This window comes from Plutella xylostella, chromosome 22, assembly GCF_932276165.1.
Source record: "Plutella xylostella chromosome 22, ilPluXylo3.1, whole genome shotgun sequence".
NCBI classification, from domain to species: Eukaryota; Metazoa; Arthropoda; class Insecta; order Lepidoptera; family Plutellidae; genus Plutella; species Plutella xylostella.
The window spans coordinates 4,539,646-4,557,039 of record NC_064002.1 but is presented as its reverse complement, the minus strand read 5'-3'; the positions used below and the strand labels follow the sequence as shown (position 1 = coordinate 4,557,039).

Genomic DNA, 17,394 nt, shown 5'->3' with positions numbered 1-17,394 from the left:
CAGCAATGGCTGCGTGCGCAGCAGCCGGCAGGCCCCGCGCCGCCTGGTCCGCATCACGCTACAGCTCCCGGCAGCGAGGACTCCGCAAATTCAATATTATATTTTTTTCCCCGTCGGAGCGAAGCCGACGAGAAACGTGGCTACATTGAGCCATTTTGCCGAAGTGTTCACTTCAAAAATCAAAAACCAACTGAGGCGCGCGGGCGACTCACTCTATTTATATAGGCACCCGCACCTTGCAAACTAAAGGTGGAGAGAAAAATGGACTTTATTTAACTGTCACTGTGACCCTTATGATGCCGAACACGGAGAAAGTCGAAACGCCATATCTCACAATGTTTAACTAGGTTTCAGATAGGCTCAGACTACATAATAACGTAGCGTCAGCTTCTTCGCAGAAATTGACAACTCAAATGTAGTATGAAATGACGTTTGACAATGACTTCTCGTTGTTGCACATAGGTACTGACCACCGCTGATAAGATTGTGGCACTATAGGTATGTTTTTTATCTTTATAAACACCAACCATACACCAACAAATATAAAAGAGCATTTTGGTATTGGCTGTTTTTCGTTTTTTTTTTTTAACTTTCGGCAGGTATTTTATCTGCAGTATTTTGAACGTTCGGTACTATTTTAACTAATGCCAGCGACATGAGTGTGAACGATTTTGTCAGTATTCTGGGAAATTAAAGTAATATCTACTCTGTGTGTACAAAGACCAATGAGCACTCTCCTACTTTATACCGGAAATACATGGCGGGGAGAGGCGAAGCGGGAATTATAAAAGTTTACAAAGTTTTTACCTTTATTTAGTTTTAATAAATTTGTAAGGTTTTAGTTTAATTGAAACCCTACCGGCTACCTAATTTTATTAATATGTAGTACATATCTTATGAATGTTTTAAGATTTATCCTAATCCTAACTAATATTATAAATGCGAAAGTAACTGTGTCTGTCTGTCTGTTACTCTTTCACGCCAAAACTACTGAACGGATTTGAATGAAATTTGGTACACATATGGTCTAGACCCTGGGAAAGAACATAGGCTACTTTTTATCCCGTAATTCCCACGGGAAAACTTTTTAAGGCGAAGCGAAGCGCGCGGGAACAGCTATTATCTTATAAAGTTCCTCAAATTAATCGGATAAAGGTAAGTCAGAAGTAAGTTTCTTTTGTCTTGTTCTAGTTGATGAAATGTCTTAGTATACGTAGAAGCCATCTCCAATGGCGTAATATCATGTTTGGGCAATAAACGGCAGACGCTAATCTGCCAACGTCCAATAGTTTGTCATCGACGCGCCAAGAATAAGAATAACTATCTCGATATCACATCAACATAAAATATCTGAATAGAAAATTATGTGGGCAACGAAGGAATAAAACAGCATAATTTCAACTATATTTTATTATAAAATGACAAAGAATAAATCTAGAATTCAATAGGGTAGTTAGGTACTTAGTTATCTGTATAGGTACCTTATAATAATTAATCTCATAACCGCTGCAGTAGGTAATTGAGTTAAGTGCTAATGGCCATTTAGTTAAACAGGTGACGATAAAATACAAGTGTGGTGTTTTACGAACATCTTTTTATATCAAATATCCTTATTATACAGACCCCTTGGCTGGTTACTATATGTTAAGATGAACAGTGAATACATCCGTAAACGTAATTTCTTCCCACAGCTAAAATTATTTATCGTCATCTCTTCCTCTAACTGGGCATATAGCATAATAAAAAAAGTATTGTAGGTACTTAAGTAAAATGATTTATGGTAGGTAGGTATACTCATCAAAATAGTTGATATTTCGCTTTTTAAAGCTTACCTTATTTACATACATAAAGCTTAAGTCAAAAACAGAGATTTAGTATCATTATAAAATGTATAGGTAATTCTGTTTTTAACTTAGGATTTGTTGCAGTAGTTAGGGTAGGTACAATATTTTATATTTTAAGTTGAAAATAAATTATCGATAGATCCCTGTCATTTTGTCCCAATGATTGGTCTTTGGCATATTAAAGATTAAAATGTAGATTGTAGACGTTAAAATTGTGTTAGATGTATGAAGACAGTCAACAAAACAGATGTGCCTGGGAATGGGTAGGTAGGTAATTTATTCAGAACCACTGACTAAATCTATTTAATTATTTTAACTTTACACACAACCCTTTAATTTGCACACCTTTATTTTACTTTATTAAATAAAGGTCCAAATAATCGAAAAAAAATAATTTATTGATCAAAAATCATTTAAATCGATACTTTCTAGAAGATTCTCTATTTTTATTCACTAGAGCGCCTACTGAAATAAGTATGTTACTAATGATTATGTTAATTTTACTATATAGGGCCTATAAATTTAACTATTAACATATGGAATTGTGTATATTTACATACGAAGTTTAAATTACCATAACTGTCAATTCAAATAGGGCAACCTTTTCATACCTCGTATAATTGATAAGATGTAATATACCTAACTAGGTATATAATGTAGGCCATTAAGTTATATGTATATATTCAATCATAGGTAAGTAATTTTCATAGTAATAAGAAAATAACTACTTATATCAGAAGATGAAATTAAATTAAAAATCCAAAGTGATTGTAGGTATGCCCTATTAAAGTAACAGTTATTAGCATCCCCGTTTTTCGCATTTTCTGATTGTCTCTCTATCTACCATCACGGTAGACCGACAATTATTTCTTGTCCTAAGCTTTTCAACAATTTTATAAGTAATAATACCATTTTCGCTAATAAAAAATAATATTTCAGTTCTTTTTGATGGAGGAACAAGGGACGTGGCACGGACATATATTTACTGGCCCGGATATGAGCGATGCCCGGACGCAGTGATACATTTATTTTCATTATACCCTGTGCGATACATATTCCATCTGATAATCATTTAAAACATATCATTCGCAATATTTTGAGTCCCTCACTCCTTTGCATTAAAAACGTTCAACAGTTGTCTAAAACGAAGACGTCGCGAGGTCCGGACCACAGCGTTCGTGGTTCGGAATGACTCTTTATACATGTTAGCACAGAAAAGCATAGCATAGGATATGAATGGGGTAGTAGTGGTAGGATAATAATTTAGTTAAGTATAAGTAGTTAGATCTAAGTATGACTAAAGAGTACCAATTGCGTACAATCGTACAATCTTCTCATTATATTGATCCCATTAAAATTTATAAGTTTATTTACAAGTACCTTAACATCATCAAACTCGAATCTAAGAAATTTCAGTATGATAAGAAGTGTGCGTTTGTGATAAATAAATTATTCGACATACATAGTAGATTATGATTAATTAGGTAGACATAATCGGGTTTCAAAATAATAATGGGAGGTTCCGTTATTCTAGACGCACTGCAGCATCACCGTTTACCACAATATATTCATAGCATTCATACAATTGGTATTAAGAAACGATCAAGGTAGGAAAAAGGAAAGAGGCAAATAAAAAAAATACTTATCAATATAATAATATTATTTTAATCATGAAATTAAAAATAAGAATGAAATTAAACACACCAAAAGCTTAAGATTAAATAAGAAATTAAAGAAAAAAGATTACCTAAAATAAGTATGAAAATAATAGTTGCCATTTTAAACGTAAGAATAAAGTAAAGTAGTAAGTAATCTATTAATAAAATTATAATATTATACGGGTGTATAACGAAGTGACAAAGACATTTTGAGTTAGCTAGGTAGGTAGTTATAATATGCGCCTTAGCCAAATTCTATGACGTATTGATATGTTGGCCTTTATTCATCAAGAGAAACTAACTAGGTAGTTTGCATTCTAATATGAAAAAAGCGCGAAAATAATATTACCAGAATGATATGCTTAGATATGTAATCATTTGATTAAATTCAAGAATATTTAATTTAGAAACAATGAAACTAACAACAAGTTGTGAACAGTAATTTATCCTAAACTAGGATGTCATTGATTTAATGAAAACATTCAAAAACAATTGATGCTTTTTAAACGCATAACTTTAACTAACAAATTGAACTTCACTTACAATGAATAAAATTGCATTGCGCTCAATAAAACTCTCAAATATAATTTAACTGTAACATTTTTCATCAACTTTTCAATATATTGTTAAGATTACTTTCAATTACGTTTCACTTAATGTATATTGACTTTAAATTTGGCATCTCGTTCTAAACACTGATCTAATTTCTTATTTTTAATAATAATTACCATTATTACCTAAATATTTAAAATACTTCTCTAAACACAAAAATACATATAATTATCTATTAATCGATATAATGTTGCAGAGAAACTTTAGGCCAGAAAACGCTACACACATTAGTATCATTATGACTACAAATTGAGCGGTAGGTAAGCGTCCACGTGCCTCCGCCGCGAGAGCAACAACTGAAGGGAAACTCGGGCATGTGTGTAGCGTTCCACACCAAATATGTATAGTGGATATGTAATCTCCTTTTTGTGATACCGGTTTAATAATAAGTTTAATCACATAGACAAATGCGACAACCGTTCCGCGCTCGACCACCGCCACCCTCTCATCTCATTTCCTCATTTCAAAACGCGGGTGCAGCAGGCAGCCTGCACCCTATAGAAAAACATTTTTCAAAAACGTGCAAAATATCACCACACCCTGGTCACCTAACGTTATCTAAACCAAATTACTACTTTTACATCTTAGCCGTACGTACGGGTTAAGTAATACACGGTTTTGTATTATTAAATTTTTCTCTAACTTACATCTTCATGACGAACTAATTTTTTTTCTGATTATCTTCTTACTAAGCTCTATTTTTTATTTCTTATTTTAACGTACGTGATGTATAAGATAAATTTTATAATACTTTAGTGTAAATATGTTTCTATTCAACTGAACGCATGATGCATCTAAAATAAAAACTTGAATTGCCGTGATGTGTATATCGGAATGGGATACGTTTCGGTAATGGTTATATTGATTACATTATAGACGTTATTGATGGCGGTCAGTATTAATGCATAGAGTCACTCGTGACTCAAAACAACAGTAGCTTTGCCTTACCTACCAAACGGACATAAATTTAATATATTCAAACAGTTATAACCAATAAAGCAAACTTTTGAAAATAATAATTATCGGACATTTGATTTCATATGATTTATTCGAATACGCGTCTCCTGTTTTCACTAATCTTCGCTTTGTAGCCTACTATGCCTTCAAAAATATTTTGAATCATACCACAAAGTTCCCTAACTTATTTATTTGACATTTTCACGCTTGCGTTGCCTAATCACATAATTGGACGTGTAACTGAACACTTAACAATGGTCCTAACATTAGGGCATTATGTCAATCCTCGGCCTCAAGCCCGCTTTTAAACATGCTTCTACCAACAGTTCAAATGATGATTGTTAAGAGTTAATTTTTATAAAATAAAATTACTTAATTCACAATCTTAATCTCTTTTGCATTGGACTAGACGCATTTTAAATTAATTAAGGAAGGCAAAGATGTATGAAAACGACGGGAAGCTCAGTTCAGTTCTGAGAAGCATTAAGATTAGACCACGGAAACGTTTGTATTTACATTTACACGTACGTAGAATATGAAGTGGAGTTATTTAACTAAAATACTGTTTAACAACAAAGTTGTGACCCTAGTAAATACTGTTGATTAAATACGATAGAATGAAATCAGATCTCACGAATACTGCATAGACCGCCGGCATCGTAGGCAACAGTGTGACAATATCTTTAATATACTTACTGAAAATTATTCTAAAAAATACGTCATTTCGATACTGTTCACACTGTTCAGTAAACAAGTCGTCCCCAACCATAGAAAATAAATAATCTACAATTAAATTTGCTTATTGAAATGAATGCACGAGCATTTATAATATTAAATGTTTACGCAGTACGTAGCTACCATTATCATAAATTAAACATCGAAATAAATGCATCATGTCACTGTTATGTCGCACGAACACAAAGTTTCTATATCTGGTAGTTATATTATCTAGATGCTTAGCAATAAGAGATATGATTACACTAACTAATGATCGAATTACAGTGATTGATTCAAACAAGAACTGGGCTCAACAATAAAACAATTTGGAAGCATAACCATACTGTAGTAGACAAAACAGTTTAACCTAAAATATATTAAATCGCCTATCAAACTAATATTGCACACACATACACATTTCTAACGATAATATTCAAGCAATGACAAACAAGAAAAATGTGTATGCGTATAAAATTAAAATACTATAAAATGCGATAAGTAATAATGATAATTGTGCCATATTAAAATATAGAGAATAAAATATACTTAACTATAAAATATAACTTATGGATGATAACTGAAAATTATATATCATAAGAAAATATTTCAAACAATGCGTTTGTAACTATGGATAAAATTATTGAGTGGATAATAATGTCAGGATATAATAATTGCTAACAATGTTTAACATTGATGAAATTGCTAATTTCAAATTAAACTAGCGCAATCTAATTGCTGGAAAATAAAAGGATTTCGATAAATTCAAGTTACAAAAATAAAATATAAGCACTGGTTATACTTATAAATATACCATAAGAAAATGAATGAAAAGCAGATTCGACCGTAGGTATCATGGAATGAATATCACACAATATAGAAAACCTCTCAGAAGAAATACTTGGTTTACACAATACATACCAAGGTTACTAATAAATACATACTACAAAAGGTGATTCGTAAAGTTAAAAGTGACGATGATAATACCTTACAAGATTATGATGTACAATTTACATTTACAGTAGCAGTAAAGTGTACGTATTTATTAAGAAAATAGAATAGCACTTAATACCTAGGTATAGTGTTAATAGTGATCCGATTAAGCGTAATACAGATATTTTAATTTTCAGTCGAGTAAATTCTCGAATTTGTGAGAGGTACGGTGTGACGTCATGGTCTATCACCCGTATACAGTACAGCACCGGGCCGCGGGAAAATGAACTCGCCAAACGTGTGAAGAATACCGGCCACCAGTGCTTGTGTGATATTCCGAGTAGAGTCGTGGGCTGGGCGGGGTTTAGATGCTCGACTTGGAGAAAGACACTCTTAAGTGGTTGGACTCCGAGAGCTGGTAGTTGTGCATCTTGATGAGGGCCGCCACCGCGTCGTCGATAGATGGCAGCTGCACCAGCGCCATCTTGCGGTCTTTCCTGAAGACGAATATTATCATATTTCAATCTTCAATGAGATGAAGCACTTGCAAAGCAATAACACATACCCATATGTTTTGAGGGTTACATAGGAAAGAGACCAAGATCTATTACCTAAATTAAAATTTGATTATTATGCACTTACGGGAAAAACTTGAAAGCCTTAATGGTGAATCCCCGCTTAGTGAACGCTTCTTTGATGTCTTCCTCGGACACGGTAGCTCTGAAAACGTTGAATTTCAGTCAGAACATAATACTATAAATACATGACCACATTAAACAATGATCAGAATCAGATTGCTCAACTTACGGAATGTTGGATAAATGAAGAGTGGCGCTGGGCGGGTAGATGTTCTGGTAGTTTTTGCTGCCGGGTTTCTTGAATCTATGCAGCGGGCTCTGAGAGTAATCCCTGTAAAAGAACACGAGGTTTATTAATCAATCTCTGTCATAAAAAAGTTGAACAAAAATCTAGTAAATTCCTTTTAACACGGTGCATTGAACAGCAGCAATCCTGTTTATAGCCGCTCTGATACTCGGAGCTCGATGACTCAATTTCCTTAGTATTTTAAACGGTTAAAAGTTCATTCCTTTACAGCTCCGAGCTTAACAGATATTAAGTGAACTTTTCGCGTTTTAAACTTATTTAAGATTCTACAACACTCCAGTCGACTCTTTCAGACTAAACTGTGATATTAACTTTTCATGAAACGATGAAGTACCAACCTATGGATATTTTTGGGTATTTTAAGTGACGGGCAAAAAGGGGCTCACTGATCCGCTTGATCTAAAACTTCCAAGCAACGGAGTGTCCGTGACAGGGTATTTGTAACTAACCTGGTGAGTCCAGCGTCGGGCTGACCTTCCTTGGGCAGCTGCACAGTTTGGTGCTTGCTCAGCATCACGCGCATCGCCTTGCCGAACACGCGAAGCTTGTCCATGTGGGTCATCGCTGTGGAAAATTAAGAACATGTTTGAACTGTTTTAAGCTAACATAAAGGATACATGCAGAGATGCAGGACTTTCTTACATCACCTATCCATTTTCTTATAAATACCCTAGTAATTAAAGTACCTACGCTGGACTTTGGATACCTTCAAGCATAAAATAAATCTAAAATATTTACTGAGTACGAATGCTGTGATTATACTCGAGGGTACCTATTAAATAAATAAAATATGTGGGGAAAGAGACTTGATAGTTCCGTAAAATGTAGCGGGAAATCGGTAGATGATCGAACGATTCTAATAATTTATGATCACTATAACCATAATATTCTCAGAGATCCAACGTTGAAGTATGACATTTCATTATATTGGCTTTAAACTTACCTAGATGAGCTTGATGCGGTTCAGCCATTTGGATGAGGGCAGAGTCCTTCTTGTTGTACAGGATCTTCACCCGTTGCACATCACCGTATACGCCTAGAGGTAAAAACAGTCTTAGGTACCATCTAAAATGCTAACGTATTAATTAAGTTCTAAGTTATATCCATACAATACTTATGTGGAATCAGTTGCCTAAATTATACGTGTGAACAGTTTATTTTTATTTTGCAACAGGGATCGGTGTTTATGATGGTACGATTTAGGCAACTGTTCAGTGGAGTAGATGTAGGTAGGAAATATTATAACTATACCGATTAGACCAATTAAGTAATGACTGTATGTAGTTATGTATGTTTTTAGTAAAATGCTTATAAGTAAAATAAATACCGCGGAAACTTGACAGTCGGAAATGATTCAAGAAGAGGACACTTTAAGCTATATTACTGGTCACGATTTAGTTCAGCCAGAGGCTTTTATTGTATAGCCAACTAACTGTTGTAAGCAAATTAAAATAACCCTACGACTATTGTCTTAAAAACTAAGCTCGGCTAATGACTCTATTATCTATTCTACTTTATTTAAGAGCCCGTTTCGTAACTGTCACAGTGGCAGAAAGCTTTGTGATGTTACTATTGCTACGTTGTCATATTGTGAGCCGTAATTTTATTACGCTCATTTTTATTTGAAACCGGCGGCTCAGACAGGCAGGAAAAAAAGAAACGAAGACAACACTAGGTACAATAAAATATTGAACTCAGCTACAACTAGGGCGGCTGAAACACAAATTGTCACGAGTTATTGAAGTTGCGTGTTATGAAGCCAAGCTCACACAGAGACGGTCGGAAGCGGTTATTCAGAGGAGACGAGAATGTTAGCTGACAATTTGTCTTTCAGGCGACAGGGCACAGGAGCGTATTAATGTTTTAATATAAAATATGGAATGTATGTGCACACGTACCAAAAAGGGTAAAGAGAGCGTCAGGCGTGACCATCTAAAACAACAGGAAAGAGAAAGAGACAGTATTATATAGTTATAAAAGATATCTCACATCATATCTATGAATAAATTAGCAACTTATTTTTAAAGAGTAAATAAGATACAATACCAGTACATTACCCGGCAACGTTGTTTGTTTGTTTATTAGTGAATGCATTAGTTGATTGCGTTTACCAAACTGTGAAACCCATATTAGGTGAAGTGTAAACAGAAAACGTAGCCGGCCATTGTCTGTAGCGCTTCGAATAATTTGCCAATAAACGTTAAATATACGAATTCAAATAATGAGATTATTTGAATTTTATGCATGGATTAAATAATTTTCAATTTAAGAAATATCTTCACTATATTTGCTTCGAACATTTAAGCTATAAAGCAGTGATTTTTGTTATCTGTGGTGACGTAAGGCAGTGAAGGCTGTATTTATCTAAATAAATAATCACCACATAGGTATTTATTGTCAATGAGTTTTAAAGGAAGTTGTGTGTGTAGTACTTGTGATAGATAACACATATGGGGGGCTAGGTAGGTAGGTACATGGATCATCTGCACAGGTTTGAACATCAGAAGTGGTGCGGGGGTTCGCTTCTGTTGTCCATCATTAATGAGATAGAGGGAGAAGAGTGTGATATTGTTGATACTGACCTCCTCGTTGAGGTTGGAGACTAGGAGGACGGTGGCGAGCGGCAGCGGGGGCGCGGCGAGGGCGCGCAGGGCGGGGGACGCCGGCGTCAGCGTCAAGGCTCCGAAGGCCGGCAGACCAACTCCGCCGACTCCCACCCCGTAAGGCGACGCCAGCCCAGAGCCTAGCCCTAGGAAAGGTGGAGCAAGAACGCCACCGCCTGAAAACACAACACAAACATTTTAAAGCCCCTAAGCGAAGGAGATTGTTCACTTTAAGTCATAAAACAATTCAAGTGCCTTAAATGTGCCTTAGTAAGCATGGAAAGTTTGAAGAGCTCAATGATATTCCGAGACACTTTAATCTCTAGAAACAACGATATTTTGTTCATGTAATGATATGACTTATTTTCTGCAACGTACCTTGCATGATAAAACAAAATGAACAAAGAACTCTGATATAAGTACGCAATAGTCATCCAACGGGGGCGTTTACCCTACAACGGTGGGCACGGCGCTCGCATATTACACACAATCCTCTACGGTGCAATACGGATTTATGAGAAGTTATTTGTCACTGCGGGAATATTTGCAATGAATTATGAATAATAAATAAGAAAAGAGCAAGCTGGAAATGCAAAGTTATTAAAGTAATTCAGTTATTTTGCAAATGGTGAAATAGGTTTGAGAGGTGGAAATAAATTTTAAGCAGGTACTTAACGTATTATTTAGTAGGTGTATGCTACGTGGGTTTAAGCGAATATAAAATGTTATATTTAGAAATAGACATTCCGAATGAGTATAAAATAAAGGATTACCACTACTCATATCCCGCTGTGTTATAGTTGTGTTCTGAAGACGAAAACTATCTACGGCAAGAAGTGAGTTTGCGTTAGTTGCAGACCGATGACACGCTTAGGTTATTTACAATCACTGGACACAATTTGCTCCTTGGTTTTGCTTTACAAGGTTGTAATTGTAACTTTAATCGAAGACAGGCACATTTTACATTAACTTAGGTAATCTAATACTTTTAACTGACTAGCATGTTAACAGTGAATCTTAGCAAACCTTTTTACTTTTAGGAATGAGGCTGACCAATAGCCACATTTAAAGTTCCATCACACTTTGACAGCAGCTAGAACTGGCATCAATTGTAACCACGAAGGTATTCACTCTGAGCCTGCCACAGTCCCGCTACGAGCTCGGGAGCAACTGTGCGTGATTGGGCAAAACGTGACGTCATCAGCCTCCAAACGTGCGGACAGGATAGCGGTGGAAGCGCCGGTGCTGCCGCGGATTACAAGGGACTAACTCATCCTGGTGGCGAGGGCGTGCGCGAGGCGGGCCCGAGCGTGTGACGTCATCAACTCACTCGTCAACAGCTGGTGGGCGTCGCCGTCGCCGGACGGCAGGGTGGGGTTGGTGTAGTCGCGCGACTTGTCGTTGTTGTACTTCACGTTGAGGCAAGTCATCTTGGAGTAGTCGATGCGGAGCGTGCAGCAGCCGTTGTAGATGTTTTGGCCGTCCAGCGCCTGTGGACAAAACGCATTTTTTATTCTATTTTTATTTGAGAGATTTGGCGGAGCACTAATATGACACCATGGTACTTATGGAAATGATTTCAGTATAAAAATACAGGTACTAATAGATACGGGACTTTCCGAACACAAACCAGAATCGTCTATGGCAGGTTGTTTATAAATTTCTATCACTGGTAATTTTAACGTGATAACGATGCGACACAATACTCGGAAAGCTAATTTGTCAGAGAGCTACAAAAGGGAAATTAGGTGTGTAAGGAGAAAAAAACCCATTGAAAACTAATCCCCAAACAAAGTAAAAAACGTGACTGAAAATTCCGACCGATCCCGCTCCTGCTAGGAAAACATATTTTTAATAAAAAACTAACGGTTAACCTCTGGCGATGGTAAGAGCATAAAACTCTGAGAGAATGGCTTGAGTGCTGTTGCATTTTAATTAATTCTCTTTTATATCAGAGTTGGCGATGCGGCGCGGGTATCGGGCCGCTGCAGCTCCAACAAATAAATGTTTAGTGCGCGCCGCGGAACCGTTTGGTCACGACCTCATTATTTGGGTTATAGGGTATTAAAACCGCCGCGAACAATGGAATACCTGGTGGGTTTTCGGTGCAATATTCTTTTGGTTCAATGGTATATTAAACCTAGTACCTATATCGGCACATAAACTTGTTACAGTACACCTCCACACCTATACGTACAAATACTTATCAACAGAAAGGATCCACCAACCCGCACTAGGCTAGCGTGCTGGTGGACTAGGCCTAAAACCTTTCCTTCTTTCGAAGTAGACCCGTACCCCAGCAGTCATTAAAATATCTGGGCATTAATTAGCTAAATGTTATTGAGAAAATATACAAAATGATACCTTTCCATTTAATTTTCAATTTGAATGACATCTTAATAAATCCGTAGTTCCGTTGTTTTTTGTATACTTTACATTTAAGCAAACAGGTAAGTAGTACCTTTGTAAGTAATGTTTTTTTTTATTTGTTATGTAATGTGTGTTAGGAACATAGGAAACACTCACTGAATCCCGAAACTTTTAGTAAACTGTAAATTTAATTTGAAATAAGTACTCTTATAAGTAAATATATTCTAAATGCTAATGAACTGTAATCATTAACCTATATACCGTTACCGAAAGGATAAAAAAATCGATTTCAATCAATCAACAAAGAAAGCAAGGGTTGATATTTATCGGCTGTTTACCCCCTCACAGGATGCGATCAAAGGTAATGGCTGACAAAATGCAGAAGTAAAAAGCGGAGTACGATATCGGAACGCTGCGATATTGGTTGTAGATTTAATAAATTTCTTCTCTATATGCAAATGCGACCCCTGATGTGTAGACGTGAATAGATTGGCTCGTTTAGAGCTCAACTTATATGAAAATTGTGAAGGCACGCAAGGAACCGGGGGAAATACATCGCCATCTGTAATTAGATATTGAGCCTGCGTGAAATTGAAAAGTCTCTTTCGTATGTAAACACAAGGGAATTGAAATTTTATTAATTAGCTATATGTACCTGAACAAGTTATCATTCAAATAAATTGTGCCTACTTTGTACTTAAGTAATAAGTATAAGTATATGTAATAGGATAGAGCAACCCTAATAGCTGGCATGCAATGCCCTTTACAAGCCTCTTTTATAATTTTATTAAATTCCAGATAAACTTAAAAATAACGGGGTGCGTCGACGTCTCTGTCATAAAGTTCACCCCACTCGTGGTAGCCGGTATTTCTGAATATTTATTATTCTGCATACCGAATTCATTTTATCGAGAAATTTAACAAATTACAGTAAAATATTTGAAAACGGACGAGCATCCTGCCTGGCTTCGTTTTATTGTGCCGCGCCGCCGGTCGGAAGTGCCGGTAGGTATCAGTATTCGCGAGAATTTCATTTAATCTTCTGAAACGATTATTTGCGAACGCGGGAGGAGTCGTAATTGAGGTAAAAAAAATATTAGGAGGACTGACAAGGTGATAAAATGACAAACGCCACGCCCGATTTGATATTGGGTCTTTTACAGCGTAAAAGAAGAATTTGGAGAGACGGAAAAGGAGATATAAACAGTGAATGGTAATATTGAAATTGGTATTGACTTATCGGTATAGGTTTGGGCAATTAGGTTCGATATTGGAGATAGCTGGTTGGCTTAGTGGCAGATGTAAGACCGTTTGCGGATCGCCGAGGTGGGCAAACAGAAGAGCTCAACACTGCCAGTGTAACAAGTGTCCGCGATATCTCTTAATCACGCTCCTGCTAATTGTTTTATCTCAAGCTCGTTAGAACTCATTTAAGCAAAGCCTTCTTACTGAAGGATTAAGTGAGGTCCACCCTAATCCGCCCCCTACCGCGCTGCTAATTTCAACGGTTTTTCCGCGCCGCCGAGATTTTAACCGTTTTTGTTGAGCGCTCGTTTAATATTTATAGGTACGTCGCTCAGGACTTCTGCTCCGCTGCAAGGATTACCGCAATGCAACTGTTATATAGTTTTTGCATATCTTGAATGGCGTTGGCTGTACCGTAAATACTAATGAATGTTTACTTAAGTTGTCGCTCGTGTGCTTACACAAACGTGCAGGTAAAGCTGAAACACGTTGCCTCAGATGTTACATCTAAGTATTATTCTTTTTGTCTCATATGAGCAAGAGGTTCTATTACACGAACATTAACGTTAGCGACAAATTTAATTTGCAGGTATCTGAAGGGTTAAATGGACTTTAGGTAGCTGCCATTCATAGATTTAGTAGCCACACTGCTGACTGACGCCACTTCATTAATTTAAAACAAAAGGTTATGTTCCTTTCCAAATTCATGATTTTCTTCCAAAGAAAAATGGCTTGATAAATAGACACAATAAATATCATTAACAAATGAAACCTTTTAATAGTTATTGTATTTAATCAATTCATCGGAAATCTGTACAAAACAAACAGGAAAACCATCACAATAAATGAAGGTGTGTAAACAATCGGAACGGATCCTCGGCGGTACCTACGAACCTTGCGCGCCATTAGACAATGTAATTAATACCCGAGGTTACCCCTAATTGTGGACGACAGATAGTGTGCTCAGGCTGAGATAGTTCAAAAACCACGCCCGATTTTCAGGCTAACTAATTGATGTTTACATTGTTATGTCAGCCTTGATTGCGCGCCGCGGGTGCTATCTGTTTCTCGCTATATAAACCAAACTGTGTAGGTACTTGATCGAGACCTGGCAGAATAGAAAAAAATATTTCGAAAGGATCTTTTTGACTACTTTTGGCCAATCCACGCAAAATTCTAAACAAAATTGACATAGCAAACAGCAGCTGCCGTAACAGATGCAGTGTGTCCTGTGTCTATACGTCCACACTTACGCTCGGCAAACGATCCTGAAAACCTAACAAACAAATGTTAAACAATGTCCAACACGGCACTGAGTTAGCTCGTGCTGCGCCGGGCAACTCCGGCGAGCAGACACGTCCCGTGCTTCGCTTACCTACCTACTTACCTAAACCTGTGTAGTACATTCAACCGAATTCAATACCTACCTATATGTGCAAAATAATGTTAAATTACCTTAATTACTTACCTAACAATATAAAAATGAGCCTTCAATGTTTTTTTATACTTATTACAATAGTGATTTTAAGACTAAGTACTTATATGTATTTTTAAAGGAGGGTAATGTATTATGAAACATAATGCCAACTTATTAAAGTTTTCTATTGATCAATCGTGCGCACCGACCGCCTGATTAAAGAACTAGCGTGTGCGTGTTTTGAGCTTTCAGTCAAAGCAAGCGAAGCTACTAGTTGAAAGGTACATTTTCAATGTGTAACCAAACCCGAAATGACTGCAGCGAGTAAACAACCGTTTAAAATAAGAGTGCTAAATCGTGTGAAGCAGAGGCGGAGTGGTTCAAGATCGGGATCGGGCGCACCTAGCGCGACTGTTGACACAGCCCACAGTTCCGACCGGCTCAAACAACGCGGTGCCACGTGCAATTTTAAACGGCTCCCGACGCTTGCAGGCGCAACGGTTATGTTAGTCGAAAGCTTCGATAAATTGTGACGATAGAGACCGGGCGCTGTCCACAGCAATGGATCCGGTGCGACAATCTGAATAATACAGACTTGGACGCGCCCGTTCACACTGTATCGCATTTCCATGTTTGTTGTTTCACCAAGTGGAGTTGATGGTGGTGTTATTACTTACATATCTATGTAGCAAATGCGTAATTGATTTTTAAAATAGAGTCAAATATAGATCTACAATCTGAGCCTACGACAAACGGAACGAACTCAGGCACTCTCGGAATGATGCCACCGTAGCGTGCATTTATCAATCAATATCAGACGACAAAGCCCCAAGTTAATCTGGGATGACATTTTCAAATTAACCTGCGTACTTTGAGGCTTTCAGCAACCGCCATCGATCATCGTTGCTCTGTGCGGGCGAGACGGACGATGGACGCAGGCTCTATATAATGTGAGCAGGTACATATAGCTATATACTCGTAGGTATGATGGAAAGCTAAATAATGAATGATCATTAAATTTACGTCCATGTCATTTGCAAGTATAACTCGTATTCCACGAATATTAACAAATAGAGGTTCCCACATATATAATTATTCAGCTACGTTTGAGATATATACATGTATATGTATAGAGATATTCAAACGCAATAGGTATGAATTCTGCTATTGAATACAAGAGAGGAAAACAAATCTTTATTCTACAATACCATTTCAAATTTATAAAGGTGACAAAACTTCAAAAGTCAGTGAGTACCTACGTGAGCATATTCTAAATCGAAATATGCAACAGGATACAACGACAGAGAACAAAAAATATTCTCCGATTTTTCTATTTGAAATCCAAGATAGTTGTAGACTGAAGGCGCGGCTTGTCTTTACATTTTGAAATTGCACTTTGCTCTACACTGTCACCGTCTTGTGTGCATATAATATTTATGTCAACATTAAAAACTGAAAAGAAACTTTGTGCTGCCAAACCCAAAATAGAAGAAATTTTGCTTGTATCAAAACGTAGTTTATCTTATTCTCTAAAGAGTAGGTATTCTGTTAAACATACCTTATTTACTTATTTAAATACCTACCACAGAACTAACAAAAAGCTTTCGTTTTCGATATATGTAGGTATCCTGAATCATGTTCTCAAGTAAATATTGCTAGAAAGCAATGAACTTTCAGCAAACATAAAGTGGTAACGAACTTTCAAAGAAGATCAAATATTATGAAAGTTAGCGCTAGAATGAAATCCCGTCACGAAGTAATCATGAAGGTTAACACTGTGCATATTAAAGTGTGTTCTGTGATTGTTCGCAGCAGCAAGAGCGAGTTGGAGCCGCTCGTCGGCGCATTAGGAGCGCGGTACATTTCATGGCTCGCGTAAGCCGCCCTCTGAAAAGATTTGATGGTGAGGTTAGAGATTTATGTCAAGGATCATAGAGCCGCGGATCGGGGATTTCCCCGCATCCAACTGTGCCCTTTGTGCCTGAAGCACTATCCGACTTCACTTTGTACCGCTTACTCCGGTCCCACTTAGGTTGCGGTGGGCCGTTTTAATTTCGTTTCGGAAACGTTACGGCTGCTGGTAGCAAGACGCTCGGCTTTACGGACGTGTAGGCAGGTGAGAGGATTTTTTAATACGCGACGACGAAACGTTACAG

At 36.9% G+C, this 17,394-nt stretch overlaps 1 protein-coding gene across 14 annotated transcripts in view; it reads right to left on the bottom strand.

Annotated features, from left to right (window-relative positions):
• Window positions 1–1,392: 1,392 nt before the first annotated feature.
• LOC105394091 (polypyrimidine tract-binding protein 1) overlaps window positions 1,393–17,394 on the bottom strand; it is a 331,428-nt gene continuing 315,426 nt past the window's right edge. For all 14 annotated transcript variants that reach the window (XM_038105572.2, XM_038105575.2, XM_038105578.2 and 11 more), the window contains 8 exons: window positions 11,537–11,696; window positions 10,186–10,382; window positions 9,502–9,535; window positions 8,547–8,639; window positions 8,053–8,167; window positions 7,526–7,627; window positions 7,361–7,438; window positions 1,393–7,215 (listed from right to left, as the gene is read on the bottom strand). In XM_038105572.2, the coding sequence (XP_037961500.2) occupies window positions 7,083–7,215; window positions 7,361–7,438; window positions 7,526–7,627; window positions 8,053–8,167; window positions 8,547–8,639; window positions 9,502–9,535; window positions 10,186–10,382; window positions 11,537–11,696 (912 nt within the window). In that variant the 3' untranslated portion in view covers window positions 1,393–7,082. The remainder of the gene's footprint in view (window positions 7,216–7,360; window positions 7,439–7,525; window positions 7,628–8,052; window positions 8,168–8,546; window positions 8,640–9,501; window positions 9,536–10,185; window positions 10,383–11,536; window positions 11,697–17,394) is intronic.